Below are 26,951 nucleotides of genomic sequence, written 5' to 3' on the forward strand. Positions count from 1 at the left end.
GGTGGGTGTTGGCTGAGGGAGGACTTTTGACCCAGGACACCCGGGGAGCTCCCCAGCTCCTCTTCGAATAGCACCGTGGAATCTTCAACAGCTCACCTCAACAGACGGACAGGAAGTAGGCTTGACGTCTCGCCTGCCTTCCTCCCTCGGTACTGCACCTAGATTAGGAGCTCAAGCCCTGGAGCGGGCTCAAGCCCACAACCTTCTCGCAGAGGCCAGAGTACTGTCAACTGAGCCAAGCTCCTCTCTGAAGAACTGGCCCACCGAATGAGTGGAGATAACAGGCTGATGCTTCTCCTCCAGTGACACACACAATTATTGAAATTTACGGCACAGAGGGAGGCCCATTCGGCCCATCGTGTCTGTGCTGGCCGAAAAAAGAGCTCTCCAGCCTAATCCCACTGTCCAGCTCTTGGTCCGTAGCCCCTGTAGGTTACGGCACTTCGAGTGCACATCCAAGTACTTTTTAAATGTGATGAGGGTTTCTGCCTCTACCACCCTTTCAGGCAGTGAGTTCCAGACACCCACCACCCTCTGGGTGAAAAAAAGTTCTCCTCAACTCCCCTCTAAACCTTCCACCAATTACACGTCGTACTTTTCTGTCGTGTCCCTGAGTCAGAGCAGGAAGCTCCCAAGTTCATTCCCAGCCAGTGTGGAGTTAGCTTCTCTCAGGAGGGACAGTAGTAGAGACTCAACAATTAGCCAGGACGTTCCTGGATTAGGAAGGTGTAAGTCAGCCAAGATTTCCCATCTCTCTGGTCGCTATCCAGCATTAAAATGTCCGCCCGGGTCAGAACGGGACTTTGAAAGAAAGACAGACTTGCATTTCTATAGCGCCTTTCACAACCTCAATTCAATTCAATTCAATTCAATTTTATTTGTCATATATGCAGCAAACGTGTGTACTGCACAATGAAATGTTGATTTTTACGAGTCCGCCCAACATTGGAATAAATATGGTATAGCAATGATATAATAGAAATACAGTAATAATAAATAAAAACAATAATAAATAATAATAAATAATTCGTTCATGAGTCTTATGGCCTGGGGGTAGAAGCTGTTTCGAAACCTGCTGGACGAGACCGTATGCTTCGGTATCTCTTACCGGACGGGAGCAGGACGAAGAGGTTGTGGCTGGGGTGGCTCACGTCTTTGATGATTCTCGGGGCCTTTCCCCAGCACCTCTCGGGGTAGATATCCTGCACAGCAGGTAGTTTAATTCCTATAGTATGTTGTGCAGCTTTCACCACCATCTGTAGAGCCTTGCGGTCTGTGGCGGTGCAGTTGCCATACCAGGTAGTGATGCAGCCGGACAGGATACTCTCGATGGTGCACCGGTAGAAGTTGGTGAGAATCTGGGGGGCCATTCCAAATTTCTTCAGTCTCCTGAGGAAGAACAGGCGTTGGCATGCCTTCTTGGTTACGACGGCGATGTGATGGGACAGGACGTCCCAAAGCGCTTTACAGCCCATGAAGTAATTCTTTGAAGTGTAGTCACTGTTGTAATGTAGGAAACGCAGCAGCCGCCAATTTGCGCACAGCAAGCTCCCACAAACAACAATGTGATAATGACCAGATAATCTGTTTTTAGTGAGGTTGATTGAGGAATAAATATTGGCCAGGACACCAGGGAGAACTCGCCGTTCTTCTTCGAAGAGTGGCCGTGGGATCTTATGCGTCCACCTGAGAGAGCAGACGGTTTAACGTCTCACCCGAAAGACGGCACCTCCGACAGTGCTGCGCTCCCTCAGTACCGCACTGGAGTGTCAGCCTAGATTTTGTGCTCAAGTATCTGGAGCGGGGACTGTGAACCCACAACCTTCTGACTCCGATGTGAGTGGTACTGACAGCGCTAAACTTACATTATTACACTTTTAACAATAAAAGTTTTAAAATTGAATTTTTATTTTCCCCAACCCAATTTGGTCTCAAACTTTCAATATGACAAATTATCCCCATTCAGCCCATCGTGCCTGTGCCGGCTCTTTGAACGAGCTCTCCGATTAGTCCCACTCCCCCTGCTCTTTCCCCACAGCCCTGCAAATTTTTTCCTTTTCAAGTATTTATCCAATTCCCTTTTGAAAGTTACTATTGAATCTGCTTCCACCGCCCTTTCAGGCAGCGCGTTCCAGCTCACAACAACTCGCTGTGTAAAAAAAATTCTCTTCATCTCCCCCCGGTTCTTTTAACAAATTGTCGTAAATCTGTATCCCAAAATGTGAAGTAAATTTTTATGGCTTAAGTCACTGCATCTGACTTGAGCCTTGTAGATGATGGAGAGGATTTGAGGAAGTCACATTGTGTCAAATTGCTACGTAAACTATATCATTGGCCGACTCCTGCTCCTATTTTTCTATATTAGAACCATAGATGACAGCACAGAAGGAGGCCATTTGGCCCATCGTGCCTGTGCTGGTGCTAGCTCTTCAACTGGACCTGTCTAACCCTGTTACCCCGCTTGTCCCTTACATCCCTTTTACACTCTTCCTCACAGAACTCAAGATTTCAGTTAAACTCCAGGCTGCAAACGTCTCAGTATCCTGAAGACCACATCAGTGAAGCTATAACGTTAGAGAAATTCGAGTCACTTTGAGGCTGTGCAACTTTACCTGACTGTAGTTGAGGATTTTGAAGACCGATTCTGACACAAACAGTATCTTCCCTCTGTCACAGCCCACAACAAAAAGAAATCCGTCGGCTGCCTGTGGGAACAGCAGAGAGTCTGGTGAGCAAACACGCTTCAATACAAAGAGCCAATACCCCCAATACAAAGAGCCAATACCCCCAATACAAAGAGCCAATACCCCCCAATACAAAGGGCCAATACCCCCAATACAAAGAGCCAATACCCCCAATACAAAGAGCCAATACTCCCCAATACAAAGGGCCAATACCCCCCAATACAAAGAGCCAATACCCCCCAATACAAAGGGCCAATACCCCCAATACAAAGGGCCAATACCCCCAATACAAAGGGCCAATACCCGCTTCGGTCCTTGGGGAGAGGGCAGGTTATCTTTAAGGTCAGAAAAAAACAGCAGGAAATTACTGGCTCTTTTTTTATACCTCTGGTGTGTTATACAAAGCACAACATCCGGGGGGGGGGGGGGGGGGGGGGGAGAGGTAGGGCTCTGCTGAACACAATGAAAACTTTATACAAGTAGACAGTAAACAACTACCTCTTTCCTAACAGGAGTTTATTGAAAATCAGAACACTCGTTTAAAAAAAAAATACCCTGAGGATAAGATGCTTCAGCTCATCATCCGATAGAAAAGCAGGTTTGTAGTTAGCCTCTGTATAAGCATTGGTAGCCCCTGAAACACAGAAATCACAAAAATCGGCATGAAAATAGATTTCAATCAAGATTGGATTGAAAATGTAATTCAACTTCCAACTGTTCAGAGTGGTTTTGATTACTTGATTAAATATCTAAAACAATTATATACATTATTTATATATAAAAAATGGTATTTTACTATATATAAATGATATTTTACAATAAATGGCATTTTACAACAACTTGCATTTATATAGCGCCTTTAACGTAGTAAAATGTCCCAAGGTGCTTCACAGGAGCAATTATCAAATAAAAATTGACACCGATGTGGGGCTGAAGGAGATTGCAGAGGTAGGGAGGGGGCGTGGCCATGGAGGGATTTGAAAACAAGGATGAGAATTTTAAAATTGAGGCGTTGCTTATAAAGCCAATGTAGGTCAGCGAGCACAGGGGTGATGAGTGAACAGGACTTAGGACACGGGCAGCCAAGTTTTGGATGACCTCAAGTTTACGTAGGATAGAATGTGGGAGGCCAGCCAGGAGTGCGTTTGATTAATTTATTATTGAGTGTCAGCTTGACTTATTTCAGAAGATAACATTTCGGGATGCAGTATATGAGTAGAGTAATGTGAGACATGACGTGTGGAGAGTGTAGCGAGCTCGGGAGGAACAGGTGACCTTGGACCTCTGGTTCCCAAAGCTCTCCACCACTGGGGGTTTTCCTCGCCTCATGTCTGGGTCTGTTGTAGACTCATTGATAAAGATTGATCGCTGTGATTGGTCAACAACTCCTTTATCGTTGGATCGTGCGACTCCCAGGAGGGTAGAAGGTGAACTAGATGGACGTTGGTCTCTTTTCATCCAGCAATTCCTACGCTCCCTAAACATCGTGTGGAAACGACCATGTAATTTGAACACTGGAAGATCTACACAACATCGAACAAACAGTGTAGGTTTGAGGAACTTGACCGTCACTGAATACGTTTACATTTCACCTATTAAGTCCTCACCTCGTAGGGTCTTCATGTGCTGTACAGCCATCCTAAGCACGGTGAGCTTGTCCAGTTTCCTCGACATGGCATTGCAAGTTGGCACCATTGACGCTAACTCATCAATGAAACTGTTCATCTTATCCCGTCGCCTTTTCTCAATCTGACTATGAGCCTCTCTGAAAATTGAACAGTAAGAATTACAGAATAGTACAGCACAGAAGGAGGCTGTTTGGCCCATCGAGTCTGCGCCGGCTCTTTCGAAGAGCAATCCAATTAGTCCTACTCCCCCGCTCTTTCCCCATATCCCTGCAATTTTTTCTTCAAGTATTTATCTAATTCCCTTTTGAAGGCTACTACTGAATCTGTATCCACCACCCTATCGGGCAGCGCATTCCAAATCCTAACCACTCGTTGTGTAAAAAGTTTTTCCTCACGTTCTTTTGCCAATCACCTTAAATCTGGGCCCTCTGGTTACCGACCCTTCTGCCATTGGAAACAGTTTCTCTTTATTTTACTCTGTTTAAACCCATCATGATTTTAAACAGCTCTATCAAATCTCCTCTTAACCTTCTCTGCTCCAAGTGAGATGCGAAATTTCTCCTGGTTAGGCTCAATGGAAATTACATCGTAAAATGACGCAAGTCTGTTGCCTTTTAATTGTTATTCTACTGTAATTGCAATTTAATTTTTTTTTTTTAATTATTTTGTCGGGATAGGGAGATCGCTGGTGAAGCCAGCATTCATTGTCCATGTCCAGCTGCCCAGGGATAGTGCTGGTGGGCATCTCACTGAACCGCCGCAGTCCGTGTGGTGATGGTAATTACCTTAAATCTGTGTCCTCTGGTTACCGGCCCTTCTACCAGTAGAAACGGCTTCTCCCCATTTACTCTATCAAAACCCTTCATGATTTTGAACACCTCTATTACAATCTCCCCTTAACCTGCTCAGCTCCAAGGACAACAATCCCAGCTTTTCTCGTTGGGATCCTGGGCTTTAGAAATGGAGGCCTGGAGTACGAAGGACTGGAGGATTACCTGGCATTTTTCACTCTCCCGTGTTGGTCTGTACATTCCATCCTAGGTAAGGAGACATAAAAATACCGTAAAACCATCGGATTCAAGGAATACTTCAATGGGTTCAAAGGCTAAGGTTGCGCGAAAGCGATGAAATTGGGCGTTTAGAATTGCTTCACGGGAGCCACATGATGAGATATCAGGACAGGCGTCCAAAAGCTTGGTCAAAGAGGTCGGTTTTAAGGAGCGTCTTAAAAGGAGGAGGGAGGTGGAGAGGTTTAGGGAGGGATTTCCAGAGCTCAGGGCCTAATTACCAAATGACTGTTCAATAATTAGAGCTGCAAGGACACAAGAATAACAGTCCAACTATATATCTATCTACACACCTGCAGATAAATTCTCCAGTTGATAAGGCTGAACTCAATGGGCAATACAGGTTGAGCATCCCAAATCCGGAGTTCCGGGATCCGCACTCCGGGACGATTGGTGGCAGGGGTCCGGAATCCGTAAAATGTTCTGGAATCCAGACACCCTGAGAGAGGCTTACCAAAAACCAAAACCTGGGCTTGGGCGTTTCCGGACTTTCAACATCAGAAACACGTTCCGAAGTCCGGAAAAACCCGAAAACCGGCTCGGCCTCAGTCCCGAGGTTGCCGGATTCGGGACGTTCTACCTGTACTGTCATTTATGTGGCTCAACGTCAAATTTTGTTTGACAACTGTTCCACCATTGGCGGCCGTGCCTTCTGTTGCCTGGGCCCTAAGCTCTGGAATTCCCTCCCTAAACCTCTCTGTCTCTCTCCTCCTTTAAGACGCTCCTTAAAACCGACCTCTTTGACCAAGCTTTTGGTCACCTGCCCTAAATTATCCTCATGCGGCGCGGTGTCAAATTTTGTTCTTCTTTAATAACACTCTTGTGAAGCACCTTGGGACATTTTTAACTATGTTAAAGGCGCTATATAAATGCGAGTTGTTGGTACTGCAACACTTTACCAGCCACACAATTTGTCGGTAAGATCCCCGTTTGTTATTAAACAGTGTACCCTCCAACTCACTCAGAGCAATGCCAGGGGAGATCTGCTCGTGATTGTGTGGACGGAAGATCATTGAATGTGAAAAGTCCTTTGCATCGATTAGAAGTCGAGTCGATACAAGTTACTCCCTTCCTCTTTACAGATTTACGCCATTAACAAAATGCAGCTTTAAGTTTGGCCAGCAGCAAATCAATAAATTGTTCCAAAGTATCATTTTTTTTTTTTAAATGAAAGGCTGAAAACAATTTGACTGCACCTGCTGTGTTGGTCCTCTTTGTCCGTGTCCATCCCGTCCCTGAAATAAAGAAAGACAAACAATCTCTAGAAGGCTTTCCTCTGCTTCAGATTGATTCGCCTAATCCAGGCGGTGCCATCTCATGTTGGTGGCTCCAACACTGCACTCCACCTAAATCAGATCGGCACTTGCTGTATACTTACAAAGGAGAGATCGGTAGGTGGGCACAGAGAGAGAGAGGGGGCGAGAGAGAGAGAGAGAGGGGGCGAGAGAGAGAGGGCGAGAGAGAGAGAGAGAGAGAGGGGGGGCGAGAGAGAGAGGGGGGGCGAGGGAGAGAGGGGGCGAGAGAGAGAGGGGGGGCGAGAGAGAGAGAGGGGGCGAGAGAGAGAGAGGGGGCGAGAGAGAGAGAGGGGGCGAGAGAGAGAGAGGGGGCGAGAGAGAGAGAGGGGGCGAGAGAGAGAGAAGGGGCGAGAGAGAGAGAAGGGGCGAGAGAGAGAGAGGGGGCGAGAGAGAGAGAGGGGGCGAGAGAGAGAGAGGGGGCGAGAGAGAGAGAGGGGGCGAGAGAGAGAGAGGGGGCGAGAGAGAGAGAGGGGGCGAGAGAGAGAGAGGGGGCGAGAGAGAGAGAGGGCGAGAGAGAGGGGGCGAGAGAGAGGGGGCGAGAGAGAGGGGGCGAGAGAGAGAGGGGCCGAGAGAGAGAGGGGCCGAGAGAGAGAGGGGCCGAGAGAGAGGGGGCGAGAGAGAGGGGGCGAGAGAGAGAGAGGGGGCGAGAGAGAGAGAGGGGGCGAGAGAGAGAGAGGGGGCGAGAGAGAGAGAGGGGGCGAGAGAGAGAGAGGGGGCGAGAGAGAGAGAGGGGGCGAGAGAGAGAGAGGGGGCGAGAGAGAGAGAGGGGGCGAGAGAGAGAGAGGGGGCGAGAGAGAGAGAGGGGGCGAGAGAGAGAGAGGGGGCGAGAGAGAGAGAGGGGGCGAGAGAGAGAGAGGGGGCGAGAGAGAGTGAGCAAGCGATAGAGAGAACAACAAATTGTATTTATATAGCGCCTTTAACGTAGTAAAACGTCCCAAGGTGCTGCACAGGAATATTTTAAGACAAAAAATTTGACACCGAGCCACATAAGGATAAATTAGTGCAGGTGACCAAAAGCTTGGTCAAAGAGGTAGGTTTTAAGGAGCGTCTTAAAGGAGGAAATAGAGGTAGTGAGGCGGAGAGGTTTAGGCAGGGAATTCCAGAGCTTAGGGCCCAGGCAACAGAAGGCACGACCACCAAACGTTGAGCGACTATAATCAGGGAAGCTCAAGGGGGCAGAATTCGAGGAGCGCAGATATCTCGGGGGATTGTGGGGCTGAAGGAGGTTACAGAGATAGGGAGGGGCGAGGCCACGGAGGGATTTGAAATTTGAAATCGAGGTGCTGCTTTGAGACAGAAAAGAGAGAGACAGACTTTTATCAAATGGGAGTAACCTGATGGCGAGGTGATGAGAGTCAAGCCACTGCATCCTGGCTCTACAAAGCTGCATTAAATGAAGACTCTACCCTTTAAAGCTTGTGTCTCCAGTGATACGCACGATTTAAGTCCCTGCGCTCAGACCCCTCAGCTCACATCCACACTTTTATAATATATACATAAGTTATTACATCTTCCCACATTGCATCACTGACAACACTTCAAAAGTGCTTCATTGGCTGTAAAGCGCTTTGGGACGTCCAGAGGTCGTGAAAGGCGCTACAGAAATGCAGCGTCTTTCTTAATGGCCCATTTGAAGCAGTTCATTACACCTCCCCCGCCCCTCTCCTCCAAACCCCGATTGACGTAAGAAAACTACTAGGCACTTGGTCGAAGCGTTAAACAAAGCTTTAATCAACTGTTTTACAACATGGCGGTCTAGTTGTGTCCTTCACTAGTTCCTGTTAAGAATGTCCTACGCAAGCTGGGCCCGTGCCTGAGTATTTATACTCTCCCTGGACAGCGCCACCAGCAGGCCGCTCAGTATTATTTCATAAGTCTTTCTTTCATGAATGACTGATTCATGTTACCGACCACACGCACACTTCAGGAAGATAAATAGTTATCATACTTACTCAAACGAAAAGCCATCAAGTCTGAAAAAGTAAGGACAATAATCATGTTATTTCAGTCACAGATAGATTCACACGGGTTTAAAATGCTAGATGTTAGGCTGTTACATATTGATTAGAATTGTAGACTTCCAATCACCATTTTCAATTATAACCATTTCATACTAAATATTGCTCATTTCAGGGCAACAGTTCCTGAGTAACTACCATCACCACCAAGGTCTCAGCTGTGGCTCAGTGGGCAGCGCACTCATTCTCTGAGTTAGAAGGTCGTGGGTTCAAGTCCCCACTCGAGACTTGAGCGCAAAAATCTAGGCCGACACTCCCAGTGCCAGTACTGAGGGAGTGCTGCACTGTCGGAGGTGCCGTCTTTCGGATGAGATGTTAAACCGAGGCCCCGTCTACTCTCTCAGGTGGACATAAAGGATCCCACGGCCACTATTTTGAAGAAGAGCAGGGGAGTTATCCCCGGTGTCCTGGACCAATATTTATCCCTCAACCAACATCACAAAAAAAAAATCTGGTGCATTATCACATTGCTGTTTGTGGGAGCTTGCTGTGCACAAATTGGCTGCCGGGTTTCCTGCATTACAACAGTGACTCCACTTCAAGAGTAATTCATTGGGGACGCAGCGAGTTGTTGTCCGCCTTCGCTCCATATCCCTCGATACCCTTCCCCAACAAAATACACTGCCTGAAAGGGCGGTGGAAGCAGAGTCAACAGTAAAGGCAATTGGATAAATACTTGAAAAGGAAAAATTTGCAGGGCAGTGGGCAAAGAGCAGGGGGGACTAATCGGATACAGAAGCAAAATACTGCGGATGCTGGAAATCTGAAATAGAAACAGAAAATGCTGGAAATACTCAGCGGGTCAGGCAGCATCTGTGGAGAGTTCTGCTGAAAGGTCATCGACCTGAAACGGTAACTCTGTTTCTCTCTCCACAGATGCTGCCTGACCTGCTGAGTATTTCCAGCATTTTCTGGGACTAATTGGATAGTTCTTTCACATCGGGTAATAATTTTCTTTTAGAAAATACAAGTTTGATATGAACGCAGTGTCTGAGGTTTATTCCATATTTAACAAACTCTTGAAAAAAAAAAAATCCCATTCATGTGTGACGCTCAAAGCGTGACCTCTAAACTGTGACAGACTTCATAACTTCTGTAAATACACGAGCAAATCGCCCGCAGCATTGCACGTGGCGAGTTAGAGGGTACGCTGGATAAATATGCGAAGGGAAAAAGTATGGGGAAGGAGCAAAGGGGGAGTGGGACTAATTGGAGAACTCTTTCAAAGAGCCGGCACAGGCACAATGGGCCGAATGGCCTCCTTCTGTGCTGGATCATTGTATGATTTTAATTTTCTTTTGCAGGGTGGCGAAGGGAGAAGAACAAGAAATCTGAACGGGTGTCGGGATCTCAAACTATTCAGCAATGGAGCAACAATTATGGGATGGAACAAACAACAACAGCTTGCATTTATATAGCGCCTTTAACGTAGTAAAACGTCCCAAGGCGCTTCACAGGGAGCGATTATCAAAAGAGAATTTGACACCGAGCCACATAAGGAGATCCTTTGTCAAAGATTGAATCATTGAAACTTATAAAATTCTAACAGGACTAGACAGACTAGATGCAGGAAGGATGTTCCCGATGGCGGGGGAGTCCAGAACTAGGGGTCACAGTCTAAGGATAAGGGGTAAGCCATTTAGGACTGAGATGAGGAGGAATTTCTTCACCCAAAGAGTGGTGAACCTGTGGCATTCTCTACCACAGAAGGCAGTTGAGGCCAATTCATTAAATATATTCAAGAAGGAGTTAGATATATTTCTTAAGGCTAAAGGGATCAAGGAGTATGGGGAGAAAGCAGGGACAGGGTACTGAATTTGGATGATCAGCCATGATCGCATTAAATGGCAGAGCAGGCTCGAGGGGCCTACTCCTGCTCCTATCTTCTATGTTTCTATGAGGTAGGTTTTATGGAGCGTCTTAAAGGAGGAGCGAGGCGGAGAGGTTTAGGGAGGGATTTCCAGAGTTTAGGGCCCAGGCAGCTAAAGGCACGACCACCAATGGTGGAGCGATTAAAATCAGGGACGTTCAAGAGGCCAGAATAGGCGGAGTGCAGAGAGCCTGTGTGGGGGAGGGGGGGTTGTAGGGCTGGAGGAGAGTACAAAAATAAGGAGGGTGAGGCCATGGAGGGATTTAAAAACAAGGAACATATTGCAAAAGGTCAGTCAGCTTTATCTCGGATTAAACCTTTGACCGAGTTGTCGGATTTATGCGCCACTGTTAAAAATAGTTTGCTAATTGAAAACTCTGGTGCTATTCTCAGCTTTGAACTTGATTGTTCTCAGGGTAAGTGTCTGAAATCTTTGCGCTGCGGTGGTAATATGCTGCTTTATTTTTTTTAATTATTCGTTCAAGGCATGTGGGCATCGCTGTCAAGGCCGGCATTTATTGCTCATCCCTAATAGCCCTCGAGTGGCTGGCTGGGCCATTTCAGAGGCGCAGTTAAGAGTCAACCACGTTGCTGTGGGACTGGAGTCACATATAGGCCAGACCGGGTAAGGGCAGCAGATTTCCTTCCCTAAAGGACATTAGTGAACCAGATGGGTTTTTACGACAATTCGGTAGTTTCATGGTCACTGATACTAGATTTTCATTCCAGATTTTTATTCATTAACTGAATTTAAATTCCCCAGCTGCCATAGTGGGATTTGAATTCTTGTCACTGGATTATTAGTCCAGATCTCTGGATTACTTGTCCAGTGACATTACCACTGTGCTACCATTCCCTCAACCTTCAACATCTGCTTCACACCTCCAGTTAAATCAAGAGGAAAATCCGATTGTGCATTCCACATGAACATGACAGGGGGGGGGGATGGGGGTAACAACTCTACAGAGACGTATGCAGCAATCAATTACAATAGGTTCTTGCATCCCAGTCGGGTTTTGGTTCACAGCAAGGTGCTGCCGGAGGTTAAGGACGGAGGTCATCAGAAACCGAGCCCAGTCATTCAACGAGGCTGTGGAGGGGCAAAGTTAGGGGTTGCCAACTCCTCCAGGATTGGCCTGGAGTCTCCAGGAATTGAAGGTCAATCTCCGGGGCACTCTGCCGCCAGCCAAACACCCAGGAGAAAAAGCAACGGGGGCGTGAAGAGAGAGTGTTCATTTTCTTGGTTCATTAGTTATAAACAAAATATTGAAGATGGGAAAGAAAGACTGTTTGACTGACAGTCAAGAAGCACCCAAGTGGGTAACGAAGGGTCTGTCCACATTCCAACTGGCCGTGGGAAGGTGGGGCTCCATGAGGGTGGACGTGTCAGGCGACTGATGGTGGGCGTGCGGGGGGAGGCGGGGCAGTTGGTCACATGATGAAACCTCCTGGAATACGTCCAACCAGAGTTGGCGACCCCCCCGAGGCAAAGTAACAGCTGTCTTACGCCCCAATGTGTGCTACGCACCCCCTTCCTTCCCGGTTCGGCAGACGGTGACCAGGCCTGCACATGTCCCGATACAGAGAGCAGAATCCCAGGCGGCACAGTCGGGCAGGTCGAGCTTTCTTTACTGGTGTTCTGTACAGACCCTTGGGAGTAATACAGAACACAGAGATAAAACTTCACAGAATCATAGAAATTTACAGCACAGAAGGAGGCCATTCGGCCCATCGTGTCCGTGCCGGCCGACAAAGAGCTCTCCAGCCTCATCCCACTTTCCAGCTCTTGGTCCGTAGCCCTGCAGGTTACGGCACTTCAAGTGCATATCCAAGTACTTTTTAAATGTGATGAGGGTTTCTGTCTCTTCCGCCCTCTCAGGCAGTGAGTTCCAGACCCCCACCACCCTCTGGGTGAAAAATGTTCTCCTCAACTCCCCTCTAATCTTTCGACCAATTACTTTAAATCTGTGCCCCCTGGTTATTGACCTCTCTGCTGAGGGAAATAGGTCCTTCCTATCCACTCTATCTAGGCCCCTCAGAATTTTATACACTTCAGCAACCCTTGTGCTTCTGGAGGTCTGGGTTTAGAACAATTCTAGGAACATCAGGAACAGGAGGAGGAGGAGGAGGCCATTCAGCCCCTCGGGCCTGCTCCGCCATTCCATTAGATCATGGCTGATCTGTACCTCAACCCCATTTACCCGCCTTTGCTACAAATCCCTCGATAACCTTACCCAATAAAAATCCAGCAATCTCAGTCTTCAACATTTCAATTGACCCCCCCCCCCCCCCCCCCCCTCAGCAGCCGTTTAGAAGAGAGAGAGTTCCAGATTTCCACCACCCTTTGTGTGAAGAAGTGCTTCCTGACGTCACCCCTGAACGGCCTGGCTCTAATTTTAAGGTTGTGCCCCCTTGTTCTGGACTCCCCGCCCACCAGAGGAAATAGTTTCTCTACATCTACCCTATCAAATTGTCTTAACATTTTGAACACCTCAATCAGATCACCTCTTAATCTTCTATACTCCAGGGAATACAAGCCAAGCTATGTAACCTGAAATAATTGAACGATTTAAGCCCGGGTACGGTTCTGGTGACTCTGCGCTGCTCCCCCTCCAAGACCAATATATCCTTCCTGAGGTGCGGGGCCCGAAAGTGAGCGGTTACTTCAGATGGGGTCTGACCGAGACTGAAGCATCCCTTCCTCCCCTTTGTACTCCAGCCCCTCCCCCCCACCCCCCCCGCGATAAAGGACAACATTCCATTCGTCTTTCCGATTGTTTTTTGTACCCGTCAACCAGCTTTTAATGATTTGTGTTCTTGGACACCCAAATCTCTCGGCTTCTCGCCAGTCAGAAAATACCCTGATCTGTCTTTCTTGGGTCCAAAGTGGATGACCTGACACTTACATAGAAACATAGAAGATAGGAGCAGGAGTAGGCCATTCGGCCCCTCGAGCCTGCTCCGCCATTCAATGCGATCATGGCTGATCATCCAAATTCAGTACCCTGTCCCTGCTTTCTCCCCATATCCCTTGATCCCTTTAGCCTTAAGAAATATATCTAACTCCTTCTTGAATATATTTAATGAATTGGCCTCAACTGCCTTCTGTGGTAGAGAATTCCACAGGTTCACCACTCTCTGGGTAAAGAAATTCCTCCTCATCTCTGTCCTAAATGGCTTACCCCTTATCCTTAGACTGTGACCCCTGGTTCTGGACTCCCCCGCCATCGGGAACATCCTTCCTGCATCTAGTCTGTCTGGTCCTGTTAGATTTTTATAAGTTTCAATGAGATCCCCTCTCATTCTTCTAAACTCCAGTGAATATAAGCCCAATCGACCCAATCTCTCCTCATATGTCATTCCTGCCATCCCAGGTATCAGCCTGGTGAATCTTCGCTGCACTCCCTCCATGGCAAGAACATCCTTCCTCAGATAAGGTGACCAAAACTGCACACAATACTCAAGGTGTGGTCTCACCAAGGCCCTGTGTAATGAAATCTGTTTGTCTTGATCCTGTATTTGTTTTGCACTCATGTATATTACCCTCCCCCACTGTGTATACTTTCACTTCCTCTTTCCCGACCAACCTGGGAGGTTCCAGGTCTTGGCTCTTGGCTCCACCCCTGACTTCTCTTACATAAAGATCCCAGGATCTGTATGACTCATTCCTGTGAACCAGTCGGCGTGTTGAGATGTTAGCTCTGATCTTAGTGATTAAAAGCCAACTTGTTTAAGTCTATAACTTCTAGTTTTGTGGTTATTGAAGGCCCATCAATTTTAATCACTAAAGAATACTAGGATGGATCGACTCCTAAAACCAGACGTCTGGACTTGGATCCACATTCTGCTGAAGCATCAAATCAATTTGGACACTGGCTCAAATGCTTCGAATGCTAGCGAGGTAGATAAACTGAGTCTACTGACTACTCGCGTAAGTCATCGGATTTATTCGTTCATCCGGGACGCCACCTCTTACACGGAGGCCATCACTATCCTGAAGGCCCAATACCAGAGGCCGGTAAACGAAGTGTACGCCAGACATCTGCTGGCTACACGCAGGCAGCGACCAGAGGAATCAATGGACGATTTCTTACAGGGCCTAAAGGACCTGGTCCGGGACTGTAACTGCAAGGCCGTGATGGCCAACGCGTACTCTGACGAATTGGTCCGCGATTCCTTCATCACGGGCCTCAAATCGAATTATATCCGGCAGAGACTGCTGGAGGTGGTGGTCCTGGACTTAAAAAAGGCAGTGGCCACTGCGCGATCGCTGGACGTGGCCCAGAAAAACTCTGACTCTTATTCTTCCGGCCATGCAGCCCTCACCGCCTCATGCAGCCCTCACCGCCTCATGCGCGCCGAGGGGGCCGCCATTTTGGAATCAGCCATCTTCCCCATCCAGGTCTCAGACCAGCTCTACGCCGCCGGAGTCCCCACACAGAAGTTCACCCAGGAGTCCTACTACAGCGGCAATGTCTCAAGGCCCGAAATGCTACTTCTGCGGCCAGGCCAAGCACCCCAGACAACGATGCCCAGCGAAGGACGCTACATGCTTCAAATGTAAGAAAAAGGGGCATTTTAGCAAAGTCTGCAGGGGGAATCCGATTTCCAACTCCGTCACCGCCTCGTGCGTGCCGTGCGGGCCGCCATCTTGGGATCCGCCATCTTTTCCCGACTCAACGGCCGCCCAGGGCCCAACAGTGGCTTCGATCACGGTGGATCAATCCAGGCCACACCCGTTGACAAAATCCATGATGGACATACAGGTAAACGGGAATTTAACGAAATGTTTAATTGACTGTGGGAGTACCGAGAGTTTTATCCACCCTAGCCTGGTACGGCGGCACTCACTAACGGTAACCCCTACGCGGAGCAGAATTGCTATGGCTGCTAAGCCCCACACTTCGGACATTTTGGGCTACTGTGTGGTAACACTGACTGTAAAAGGCACGGACTACAAGGATTTTAAACTCCTCGTGATGCCAGAACTCTGTGTTAATGTAATCTTGGGCCTGGACTTCCAGTGCCACCACGAAAGTGTCACGCTAGCATATGGCGGGTCCCAGCCGCCACTCACAGTCTGTGGCCTATCAACCTTAAAAATCAGCCCACCCTCTTTATTCGTTAATCTCGCTCCGAACTGTAGGCCCATAGCGACCAAAAGTAGACGGTACAGTCTGGAAGACAGACACTTTATCAAGGCGGAAGTGGACAGACTCCTGCGGGAAGGCATTATTGAATGCAGTACCAGCCCGTGGCGTGCCCAAGTAGTCATAGTTAAAAATAGCGAAAAGAAACGGATGGTAATTGACTACAGCCAGACTGTTAATATTTATACCCAGCTGGACGCCTACCCTTTACCCCGCATATCAGAAATGGTCAACCAGATTGCGCAATACCGAGTCTTCTCGACTATCGACCTCAAATCCGCGTATCACCAGCTCCCCATTAGAACGGAGGACCGCCCATACACTGCCTTCGAGGCGAACGGGCGCCTCTACCATTTTCTCAGAGTGCCCTTCGGAGTAACAAATGGGGTCTCGGTCTTCCAACGTGAGATGGACCGCATGGTTGACGAGAATAAACTACAAGCTACCTACCCCTATCTGGACAATGTCCCTATCTGCGGGCACAACCAGCAAGACCACGATCTAAATCTTGCGAGATTTTTAAAAACTGCCCTAAAGCTGAATCTAACCTACAATGAAGACAAATGTGTCTTCAACACAACCCGTCTCTGTATCCTCGGCTGTGTGGTGGAAGATGGGGTAATTGGACCGGACCCTGACCGATTACGCCCCCTAAAGGAACTGCCCCTGCCACACAATCCCAAAGCTTTAAAAAGGTGCCTGGGATTTTTTTTCGTATTATGCCCAATGGGTGCCCAATTACTCTGATAAGGCCCGACCCCTCATTAAATCGACGTCCTTCCCACTATCAGCTGAAGCTCGGGAGGCTTTCACCAGTATTAAACAGGACATTGAAAGGGCTGCAGTGTGTGCAGTGGACGAATGCATTCCCTTTCAAGTCGAAAGCGATGCGTCAGACTTTGCCTTAGCTGCGACCCACAATCAGGCTGGGAGGCCTGTGGCCTTCTTCTCCCGAACCCTTCAGGGACCTGAAATCAGGCACTCTTCTGTCGAGAAGGAGGCACAGGCTATAGTGGAGGCAGTGCGGCACTGGAGACACTACCTAGCCGGCAAACGCTTCACCCTGCTCACCGACCAGCGGTCGGTGGTTTTCATGTTTAATAACAAAGGGGGAAAATCAAGAATGACAAAATACTCAGGTGGAGGATCGAACTATCCACGTTCGACTATGATATTATGTACAGGCCGGGAGCCCTTAATGAACCCCCAGACGCCCTATCGCGGGGAATGTGTGCCAGCATTCATACGGACAAATTACAGGGTCTCCACAACGACCTCTGTCACCCAGGGGTCACCCGACTATACCATTTTATAAAGTCCCGCAATCTGCCCCACTCCATCGAGGAGGTCAGGGCAATGACCAGAGCCTGCCGCATCTGTGTGGAATGCAAGCCTCGTTTCTACAGGCCTGACCGTGCACACCTTATCAAAGCCACACGGCCATTCGAGCGCCTAAGTCTGGACTTCAAGGGACCCCTTCCCTCTGCCGACCGTAACGTATACTTCCTCAATATCATTGATGAATATTCCCGCTTCCCCTTCGCCATTCCCTGCCCAGACATAACCAGTGCCACAGTCATCAAGTGTCTCTGTAATCTATTCTGCATGTTTGGCATGCCGAACTACATACACAGCGATAGGGGGACGTCATTCATGAGTGACGAGCTGTGCCAGTTCTTGCTCTCGAAGGGGATAGCCACTAGCAGAACCACTAGCTACAACCCCCGGGGTAATGGGCAAGTGGAAAGGGAGAATGCTACTGTTTGGAAGGCTGTCACGTTAGCCTTAAAGTCAAAAGGCCTTCCGACCTCCCGCTGGCAGGAAGTCCTCCCAGACGTGCTCCACTCCATAAGGTCTCTGTTATGTACTGCCACTAACGCTACCCCTCACGAAAAGATGTTTGTTTTCCCCCGGAAATCCACCTCGGGCATATCTCTACCCGCGTGGCTGACGTCTCCGGGGACAGTACTATTGCGGAAGCACGTGAGAGGCCATAAAACGGACCCCCTTGTGGAAAAGGTACGGCTCCTCCATGCAAATCCTCAGTACACCTATATCGAATACTCCGACGGGCGAGAGGACACTGTTTCCATAAAAGACCTCGCTCCCTCGGGGAGCGGAGAGAACGATGGGAGACTACCAGATGAAGACCTACACTACAAAGAGACAGGACGCCCAGAGGTATCAATACCCAACTTTAACCTGGAGGACACTGCAGATAACCTGGAAGACACTGCGGAGGCCCGGACAGCGGAGGAACCAGAATCCACTCCCCTAGAGGCACCCCAACCGGCTTTGCGCCGATCACTGAGAACTGCAAAACCTCCTGACAGACTCACTTATACCAACTTTTAAGAAACATCACCCCGATGGACTAAATCTAAAGAAGGGGTGAATGTAATGAAATCTGTTTGTCTTGATCCTGTATTCGTTTTGCACTCATGTATATTACCCTCCCCCACTGTGTATAGTTTCACTTCCTCTTTCCCGACTAACCTGGGAGGTTCCAGGTCTTGGCTCTTGGCTCCGCCCCTGACTTCTCTTACATAAAGATCCCAGGATCTGTATGACTCATTCCTGTGAACCAGTCGGCGTGTTGAGATGTTAGCTCTGATCTTAGTGATTAAGAGCCAACTTGTTTAAGTCTATAACTTCTAGTTTTGTGGTTATTGAAGGCCCATCACCCTGTACAGCTGCAGCAAGACATCCTTGTTCCTGTACTTGAATCCACTTGCCCACGTTGAACTCCATTTGCCATCGTTCTGCTCACCCTCTCTCTCTCTGTGTCCCTTTGTAACTTCCTGCTCCCATCTACACTACTTACTGTCCCGCCTAACTTAGAGAGTCATCTGCAAACTTGTTTGTAAAACTCTCTAATCCTTCAGACAAGTCCTTAAAGCTGTAAATGCCGCAGCGACTATGCTTCAAATAAAAAGAAAGACTTGCATTTCTATAGCGCCTTTCACGTCCTCAGGACAACCCAAAACGTTTTACAGCCAATGAAGTACTTTTTGAAGTGTAGTCACTGTTGTAATGTAGGAAACGCGGCAGCCAATTTGCACACAGCAAGCTCCCACAGACAACAATGTGATAATGACCAGATCATCTGTTTTTTTAGTGATGTTGATTGAGGGATAAATATTGGCCAGGACACGGGGATAACTGCCCTGCTCTTCTTCAAAATAGTGCCGTGGGATCTTTTACATCCACCTGAGAGAGCAGATGGGGCTTCGGTTTAACGTCGCATCTGAAAGACGGCATCTTCAACAGTGCAGCACTCCCTCAAGTACTGTACTGGGAGTGTCGGCCTGGATTATGTGCTGAAGTCTCTGGAGTGGGACATGAACCCACTTAAGAGTAAAACTAAACAAACTAAAGCCTGCAATAGTTTTGTGTTACCATTTGTACAGATCCCCACCCACACCCCCCTGCTCATTTCACCTCCCCTCCCCTCCCCTTCAAAGGGTGAAGAAGGACAGACTGAAAAATGGAGATTGTCAAATCTTCTCTAGGACAACAATAGTGAGGAAAGGAAAAAAAACAAGAGGGAAGTTCGTCTCAAAAATTTGTGGAAGGCGAGTTGTCGAACTAAAGACAAAATCGTTGCGGTTTAAACTTACTGATAATCTGTGGAACTTCCTTTGCGCTTCCGGTTAAAGTCCATGCCTGCTGTGCCCAAAGAGTTCGATATCAATCCACTTGGATCAGTGGAGATAAAGTCATTTATTGTTGATGAAATGTCCATATTTTGGTCTGCCATTGGATGATCTGAAATATTGCCAAGTACAGAATTACAATTATTTTTAAGTCATTTATTGTTTAACAGTCTCAGCCCTGGCTCAGTGGGTCGTGCTCTCTCTCGACTCTAAGTCAGAAGGTCGTGGGTTCACAGTCCCACTCCAGGGACTGGAGCACAAATATCTAGGCTGACTCTCCCAGTGCCAGTGCTGAGGGGGTGCTGCACTGTCGGAGGTGCCATCTTTCGGACGAGACGTCAAGCCGAAGCCCCGTCTGCTCTCTCGGGTGGACGTAAAAGATCCCTTGGCATTATTTCGAAGAAGAGCAGGGGAGTTATCCTTGGTGTCCTGGACAATATTTATCCCTCAATCAACATCACTAAAACAAACGGATTATCTGGTCATTATCACATTGTTGTTTGTGGGAGCTTGCTGTGGCTGCCAAGTTTCCTCCATTACTACAGTGACTACACTTCAAAAAATACTTCATTGGCTGTAAAGCGCTTTGGGATGTCCCGAGGTCGTGAGAGGCGCTGTAGAAAGAGAGATGTCCACCTTATGTACCAAGCTGGACAGAGAGATGTCCGATGTACGTTGCAGGGCATCCCAAAGAGCAACACAGGAGCATTTATCAAACAAAATTTGACACCGAGCCACATAAGGAGATATGTGACCAAAAGCTCGGTCAAGGAGGTAGGTCTTAGGGAGCGTCTGAAAGAAGAGAGGCGCAGAGAGGCAAAGAGATCTAGGGAGGGAATTGCAGAGCTTAGGGTCGAGGCAGCTGAAGGCACGGCCAGGTGCCTGGCACTTAAGTCGAGGATGTGCATCACTGGGAATGGAGGGGAAAATGAGATTGGCCCTGGGTTACAACTCATGGGGAAAGAGCTGAAATCCATCAATATTTAAGAGGGGAAACTACCAACCATTAATATCTGGTTATTCACATTCTGCACTAGTTAATGAAGAAACACAGTAGCAGGATTCAGTTATTGGCGAGTGAAGTGGGTATAGTAGGTGTACTATAAAGCTATCAGTTGTTCAGATACCTTCCAAACCTGCGACCTCCACCACCTAGAAGGACGTGGGCAGCAGGCGCCTGGGAACTCCACCACCTCCCAAGTTGCGTTCCACGTCACACACCACCCCGAGGTGGAAAATATAATCGCCGTTCCTTCATCGTCGCCGGGTCAAAATCCTGGGCCACCCTCCCTTAACAGCACCGCGGGAGCACCTTCACCGCACGGGACTGCAGCGGTTCAAGTAAAAGGCGGCTCGCTCACCACCATCATCTCAAGGGGCGACGAGGGGATGGACAATGAACGCCGGCCTTGCCAGCGGCAATCACGTCCTGAGAATTATTTTTTTTTTTAAAGGATTAAACTCCATACATTTCTACAATTCACATATACACTACGCGACAGTTCAAGTTAAGAGTAAAGTACTGCAATCGACTGAAGGGATTCTGCCTTCAGCATATACCCAGGCAGGGCTTTATATTCTAATGATATCCCAAGTTGTGCGCTGCCCGGGCCAGTATCTATTAAAAGCCCTTACACAAGCTACCTACACTCAAAAATAGACACGGCTTCCCAACTAGCACTCAAAACAGCACGGGAGCAGGCTGACAAAACAAAGATTAGCCAATTACCAGAGCCAGTCCCGTTGCCAAGATACATTAAAGCACCTTTTGGACACACGCCATCTAGGCCACTTCCTGATTAAGTTCCCTTGCGCAATCAGAGCAAGTGCCAAGAGTACTGCACCCCCCTCCCGGAAACGCTGCAGTTTATCTTCTCGGCCACTCCCCTGCCCTTTCGCCAACTCGGAGAGCAATTTAATTGTTACATAGAAGATAGGAGCAGGAGTAGGCTATTCGGCCCCTCGAGCCTGCTCCGCCATTCAATGAGATCATGGCTGATCATCCAAACTCAGTACCCTGTCCCTGCCTTCTCCCCATATCCCTTGATCCCTTTAGCCTTAAGAAATATATCTAACTCTTTCTTGAATATATTTAATGAATTGGCCTCAACTGCCTTCTGTGGTAGAAATTTCCACCACTCTCTGGGTGAAGAAATTCCTCCTCATCTCTGTCCTAAATGGCTTACCCCTTATCCTTAGACTGTGACCGCTGGTTCTGGACTCCCCCGCCATTGGGAACATCCTTCCTGCATCTAGTCTGTCTAGTCCTGTTAGAATTTTATAAGTTTCAATGAGATCCCGTCTCATTCTTCTAAACTCCAGCGAATATAAGCCCAATCGACCCAATCCTCATACGTCATTCCTGCCATCCCAGGTATCAGTCTGGTGAATCTTCGCTGCACTCTCTCCATGGCAAGAACATCCTTCCTCAAATAAGGCGACGAAAACTGCACACAATACTCAAGGTGTGGTCTCACCAAGGCCCTGTACAACTGCAGCAAGACGTCCTTGCTCCTGTACTCGAATCCTCTCGCTATGAAGGCCAACATACCATTTGCCTTCTTAACCGCCTGCTGCACCTGCATGCTTACCTTCAGCGACTGGGGCACAAGGACACCCCGGTCTCGTTGCACTTCCCCTTTTCCCAATCTATTGCCGTTCAGATAATAATCTGTCTTCCTGTTTTTGCCACCGAAGTGGATAACCTCGCATTTGCTATGCATCTGCCCAATCACCCAACCTGTCCAAATCACATTGGAGTTTCTCTGCATCCTCCTCACAGCACACACGCCCACCCAGCTTTGTGTCCACAACCTTCTGAGTCAGAGGCAAGAGTGCTACGGCTGACACATAGGCCCAGACTGGGTAAGGACGGCAGGTTTCCTTCCCTAAAGGCCATTAGATGTGGCAATGGCGCAATGTCCCACAAACAGCCGTGAGGCACGTGACTCGTCAGTATGTTTTTGGTAGTGCTGGTTGATGCAAGGTTGGGCCAGGACACTGGGAGGAGAATTTCCGACTCTTTGTCAAACTGCGCCATTGCAGCACCAGCAAAAACCAGCAGATGGGGCCATGGTTTACAAATCTCATCTGCAGGGACAGCACTTCTGGCAAAGCAGCACTCCCTCCGTTCCGCACTGGGGTCCTTGGGGCCTACATCACGAGCTGGAACCCACAACCTCCTGCCCAAGAGGCAACTGAACCAAATCAACACAATCCTCCACCGTCACAATCCGTGGCACTTGCAGTAAGCGCCAAATCAGTTTGCTGCGATTTGGTCAGACATTCAAAGGGTTAAACGAAAAGCAAGTTACTGCAGATGCTGGAAATCTGATTAATAAAAACAGAAGATTCCGGAAGGACCCGGCGGGTTCAGGCACCGTACGTGGAGGGAGAAACTCGTAACCCTCCGCATTTCCCACTCCACAGGAGGATGCCTTTCCATAAAAGGATTCATCCTGGCCCTCTTCACAAGATGTTCCTGGGGCTCACCAAAGCTCCCAAGTTGAAGCCGTCGCCTATTTTCCAATACATCAGTGAGGATGATACCAATCGACTGCAGCAGGACATAGAAAGGCGAGCAGAATGGGCAGACAAGTGGCAGATGGAATTTAATACAGAGAAGTGTGAGGTGATGCATTTTGGCAGAAGGAACAGGGAGAGGCAATATACACTTAATGACACAGTTTTAAAGAGTGTGCAGGGGCAGAGGGACCTGGGAGTTAATGTGCATCGGTCCCTGAAGGTGGCGGGACATATTGAGAGAGTGGTTAGCAAAGCATATGGGATCTTGGGCTTCATAAATAGAGGTATTGAGTACTAAAATAGAGAAGTTATGCTGAACCTTTATAAAGCGCTGGTTAGGCCACAACTGGAGTATTGCGTCCAGTTCTGGTCACCACACTTTAGGAAGGATGTGAAGGCCCTTGAGAGGGTGCAGAGGAGATTTACCAGAATGGTTCCAGGGATGGGGGATCTTAGCTACAAGGACAGGTTGGAGAAGCTGGATTTGTTTTCATTAGAGCAAAGGAGGTTGCAGGGCGATTTGATCGAGGTGTACAAGATTATGACAGGTTTGGATAGGCTAGACGGGGAAAGGCTGTTCCCACTAGTTGATGGTACAAGGACTAGGGGACACAGATTTAAGGTTTTGGGCAAGAGATACAGGGGGATGTGAGGAAAAACTTTTTTACGCAGCGAGTGGTGAGGACCTGGAACTCGCTGCCGACGGAAGTGGTGGAAGCGGAGACACTCGATGTTTTCAAGGGGAGACTGGATAGGTACTTGAGGGAAATAAACTTGCAGGGCTACGGGGATAGAGCGGGGGAATGGGACTGACTGGATTGCTCTACAGAGAGCCGGCACAGACTCGATGGGCCGAATGGCCTCCTTCTGTGCTATTATGACTCTGTGACTATGACTCTATATCGCTCGGCCCTCGTGTTGCAGTAAAGCTGCCACAGAGGTACAAATTGTTGAAAACTGGATAAGGTGTCCAGTGATAAGTGAAAGAAATTGAATGTGTTGGTGAGCACGAGGCAGGCCGCAAGTGTGAAGGCGAGCGTGAAGCAGGAACAGTAGCATAGTGGTTATGTTACTGGACTAGTAATCCAGAGGCCTGGACTAATGATCAACGACATGAGTTCAAATCCCACCACCGCAGCTGGGGAATTTAAATTCAATTAATTAAATAAATCTGGAATGTAAAGCTAGTATCAGTAATGGTGACCATGAAACTACTGGATTGTCAAAAAAAAACATCTGGTTCACTGATGCCCTTTAGGGAAGGAAATCTACTGTCCTTCCCCGGTCTGGCCTATATGTGACTCCAGACCCACAGCAATGTGGTTGACTCTTAACTGCGCCTCTGAAATGGCAGCTCACCACTTTCTCCAGGGCAATTAGGGACGGGCAATAAATGCCGGCCTTGCCAGCGATGCCCACATCCCAGGAACTAATTTAAAAAAAGGTTGAGTGTGAAGGTGAGTGTGTACAGGCCGTGAGTGTGAAGGTGAGCGTGTACAGGCCGTGAGTGTGAAGGTGAGTCTGTACAGGCCATGAGTGTGAAGGTGAGTCTGTACAGGAGGCGAGTGTGAAACAGGCTGTGACTGATGCTGTGGACTGGTTTCCTAAAACAGAATGGCCTTTAGTGGAGCTGGGACCTCGGGGTGGGATTGTCGATCGCTGTGCCTGGGAACGCTACAAGCAAGGATCTTTGAGGAGCACCACAAACGGGGAGCCTTGTTACATCATCACGACACAGGCCAGAAGCAAATGGGAACCAGAATCATTGCAAAAAAAAGTGCAATTCCACCCTTAACTAGATGTACATTATTGCACCACTTCCTCTTGTATACAATCTGGGAGCAACAGACTCAAGACTTCCTATTGCGGTAGAGGCTGTTCAAGCATTTAGAAAAGCATCCAGACATTAATGGGAGGAAGAATGGAGGGAAAACACTTTGCTCGATTTCCCCTGCCCAAAATGCAGTTACATGACTGAATTCACCTTTCAGACAGCCGAGTTGATTGTGTGAACCAGTGCACCCAGCGAGGAGCAGTGTTCAGGGGGAGCGCATCTTGGGAAATTGCAGAACGAATGGGCGGAAAGTCACAAGGATCTCACAATTTGTTGCAATGCACTGCCTTGTTGGAGCGTCACTCCCCGTTGGGAGCCCTGGGTCGCAGAATCACCCTGCATGTCAAGCAATAAATATAATCTTTTAACATTTTTTTAAGTGGATAGACTGGAGAAGCTGGGGTTGTTCTCCTTGGCGCAGAGAAGTTTAAGAGGAGTAACAACAGAAAACGCTGGAAAAACTCAGCAGGCCAGGCAACATCCGTGGAGAGAAAATAGAGTCAACGTTTCAGGTCGAAACCCTTCGTCAGGACTGAGAAAAAAACACAGGCAATGAAACAGATTAAAAGGCCAGTCTGGGGGCTGGGAAATGGGATGAAAGAATAAAAGAGAAGTGGAGAGACATTAAGAGGTACTTTTATATGCAACGAGTGGTTAGGATTTGGAATGCGCTGCCTGATAGGGCGACGGATACAGATTCAATCGGAGCCTTGGCCTGAACGAGAACACCGACATCCCAAAACAAGCGCTCTACTCGGAGCTCCGACACGGCGAGAGAGCCCCAGGTGGGCAGAGGAAACGCTTCAAGGACACCCACAATGCCTCCTTGAAAAAGTGTAACATCCCCACCGACACCTGGGAATCCCCGGCCCAAGACCGCACAAAGTGGAGGAGAAGCATCCAGGAAGGCACCGAACACCTGGAGTCTCTTCGCTGGGAGCCAAGCGCAAACAGCGCAAGGAGCGCACGTCAACCCGAGCACCCCACCCACCCGCCCCATCAACCACCGTCTGCCCCGCCTGTGACAGAAACTGTAGGTCCCACATTGGACTCATCAGTCACCTGAGAACTCATTTTTAATGTGGAAGCGAGTCATCCTCGGTTCCGAGGGACTGCCTAAGAAGAAGAAATAGGAGCCTTCAAAGGGGAATTGGATAAATACTTGAAGGAGAACAAGTTGCAGGGATATGGGGAAAGAGCGGGGAGTGGGACTAATGGGATTGCTCTTCGAAAGAGCCGGCGCAGACTCGATGGGCCGAACGGCCTCCTTCTGTGCTGTACTATTCCATGATTCTATTCCATCAAAGAAACGTTAAAAAGCAAACAGTGTCATCTTAAAAAGAGCTGTTGTGTGTCTTACACGACAGAAAGTCCACCTGCGCAGTTCAAGGCGTCTAACGTTATCAGTTTTTGTGAGGCGGGAAAGAAAGAACTTACATTTATATAGCGCCTTTCACAACCTCAGCGCGTCCCCAAGCGCTTCACAACTAAATACAGGAAACTCTTTTTTATCCGGCACCGACGGGACGGGCGTGGTGCCGGTTGATCAAAAAGTCCGGATTACAGAGAGGTATACTTACCAAGGTACGAGAGCCCCGTACACGGCCACAGATCCAGGAGCCCCAGTTACACGGCCACAGATCCAGGAGCCCCGGTTACACGGCCACAGATCCAGGAACCCCGGTTACACGGCCACATATCCAGGAACCCCGGTTACACGGCCACAGATCCAGGAACCCCGGTTACACGGCCACAGATCCAGGAGCCCCGGTTACACGGCCACAGATCCAGGAACCCCGGTTACACGGCCACAGATCCAGGAACCCCGGTTACACGGCCACAGATCCAGGAGCCCCGGTTACACAGCCACAGATCCAGGAGCCCCGGTTACACGGCCACAGATCCAGGAACCCCGGTTACACGGCCACAGATCCAGGAACCCCGGTTACACGGCCACAGATCCAGGAACCCCGGTTACACGGCCACAGATCCAGGAACCCCGGTTACACGGCCACAGATCCAGGAACCCCGGTTACACGGCCACAGGTCCAGGAACCCCGGTTACACGGCCACAGATCCAGGAACCCCGGTTACACGGCCACAGATCTAGGAACCCCGGTTACACGGCCACAGATCCAGGAACCCCGGTTACACGGCCACAGATCCAGGAACCCCGGTTACACGGCCACAGATCCAGGAACCCCGGTTACACGGCCACAGATCC

The 26,951-nt window shown here is 48.7% G+C and overlaps 1 protein-coding gene across 1 annotated transcript in view; it reads right to left on the reverse strand.

Moving 5' to 3' along the window:
- Positions 1 to 26,951, reverse strand: part of bmal1a (basic helix-loop-helix ARNT like 1a) — a 61,971-nt gene that overhangs the window by 30,460 nt on the left and 4,560 nt on the right. Inside the window, exons 2-8 of the mRNA XM_086007542.1 lie at positions 19,333 to 19,480; positions 8,627 to 8,647; positions 6,576 to 6,614; positions 5,308 to 5,349; positions 4,292 to 4,449; positions 3,239 to 3,318; positions 2,572 to 2,705 (exon numbers count right to left, since the gene is read on the reverse strand). Coding sequence (XP_085863668.1) covers positions 2,572 to 2,705; positions 3,239 to 3,318; positions 4,292 to 4,449; positions 5,308 to 5,349; positions 6,576 to 6,614; positions 8,627 to 8,647; positions 19,333 to 19,472 — 614 coding nt within the window. The 5' untranslated portion in view covers positions 19,473 to 19,480. The remainder of the gene's footprint in view (positions 1 to 2,571; positions 2,706 to 3,238; positions 3,319 to 4,291; positions 4,450 to 5,307; positions 5,350 to 6,575; positions 6,615 to 8,626; positions 8,648 to 19,332; positions 19,481 to 26,951) is intronic.

This window comes from Somniosus microcephalus, chromosome 15 (assembly GCF_052327205.1).
Source record: "Somniosus microcephalus isolate GS21.2 chromosome 15, FLI_Smic_1.0, whole genome shotgun sequence".
NCBI lineage: Eukaryota > Metazoa > Chordata > Chondrichthyes > Squaliformes > Somniosidae > Somniosus > Somniosus microcephalus.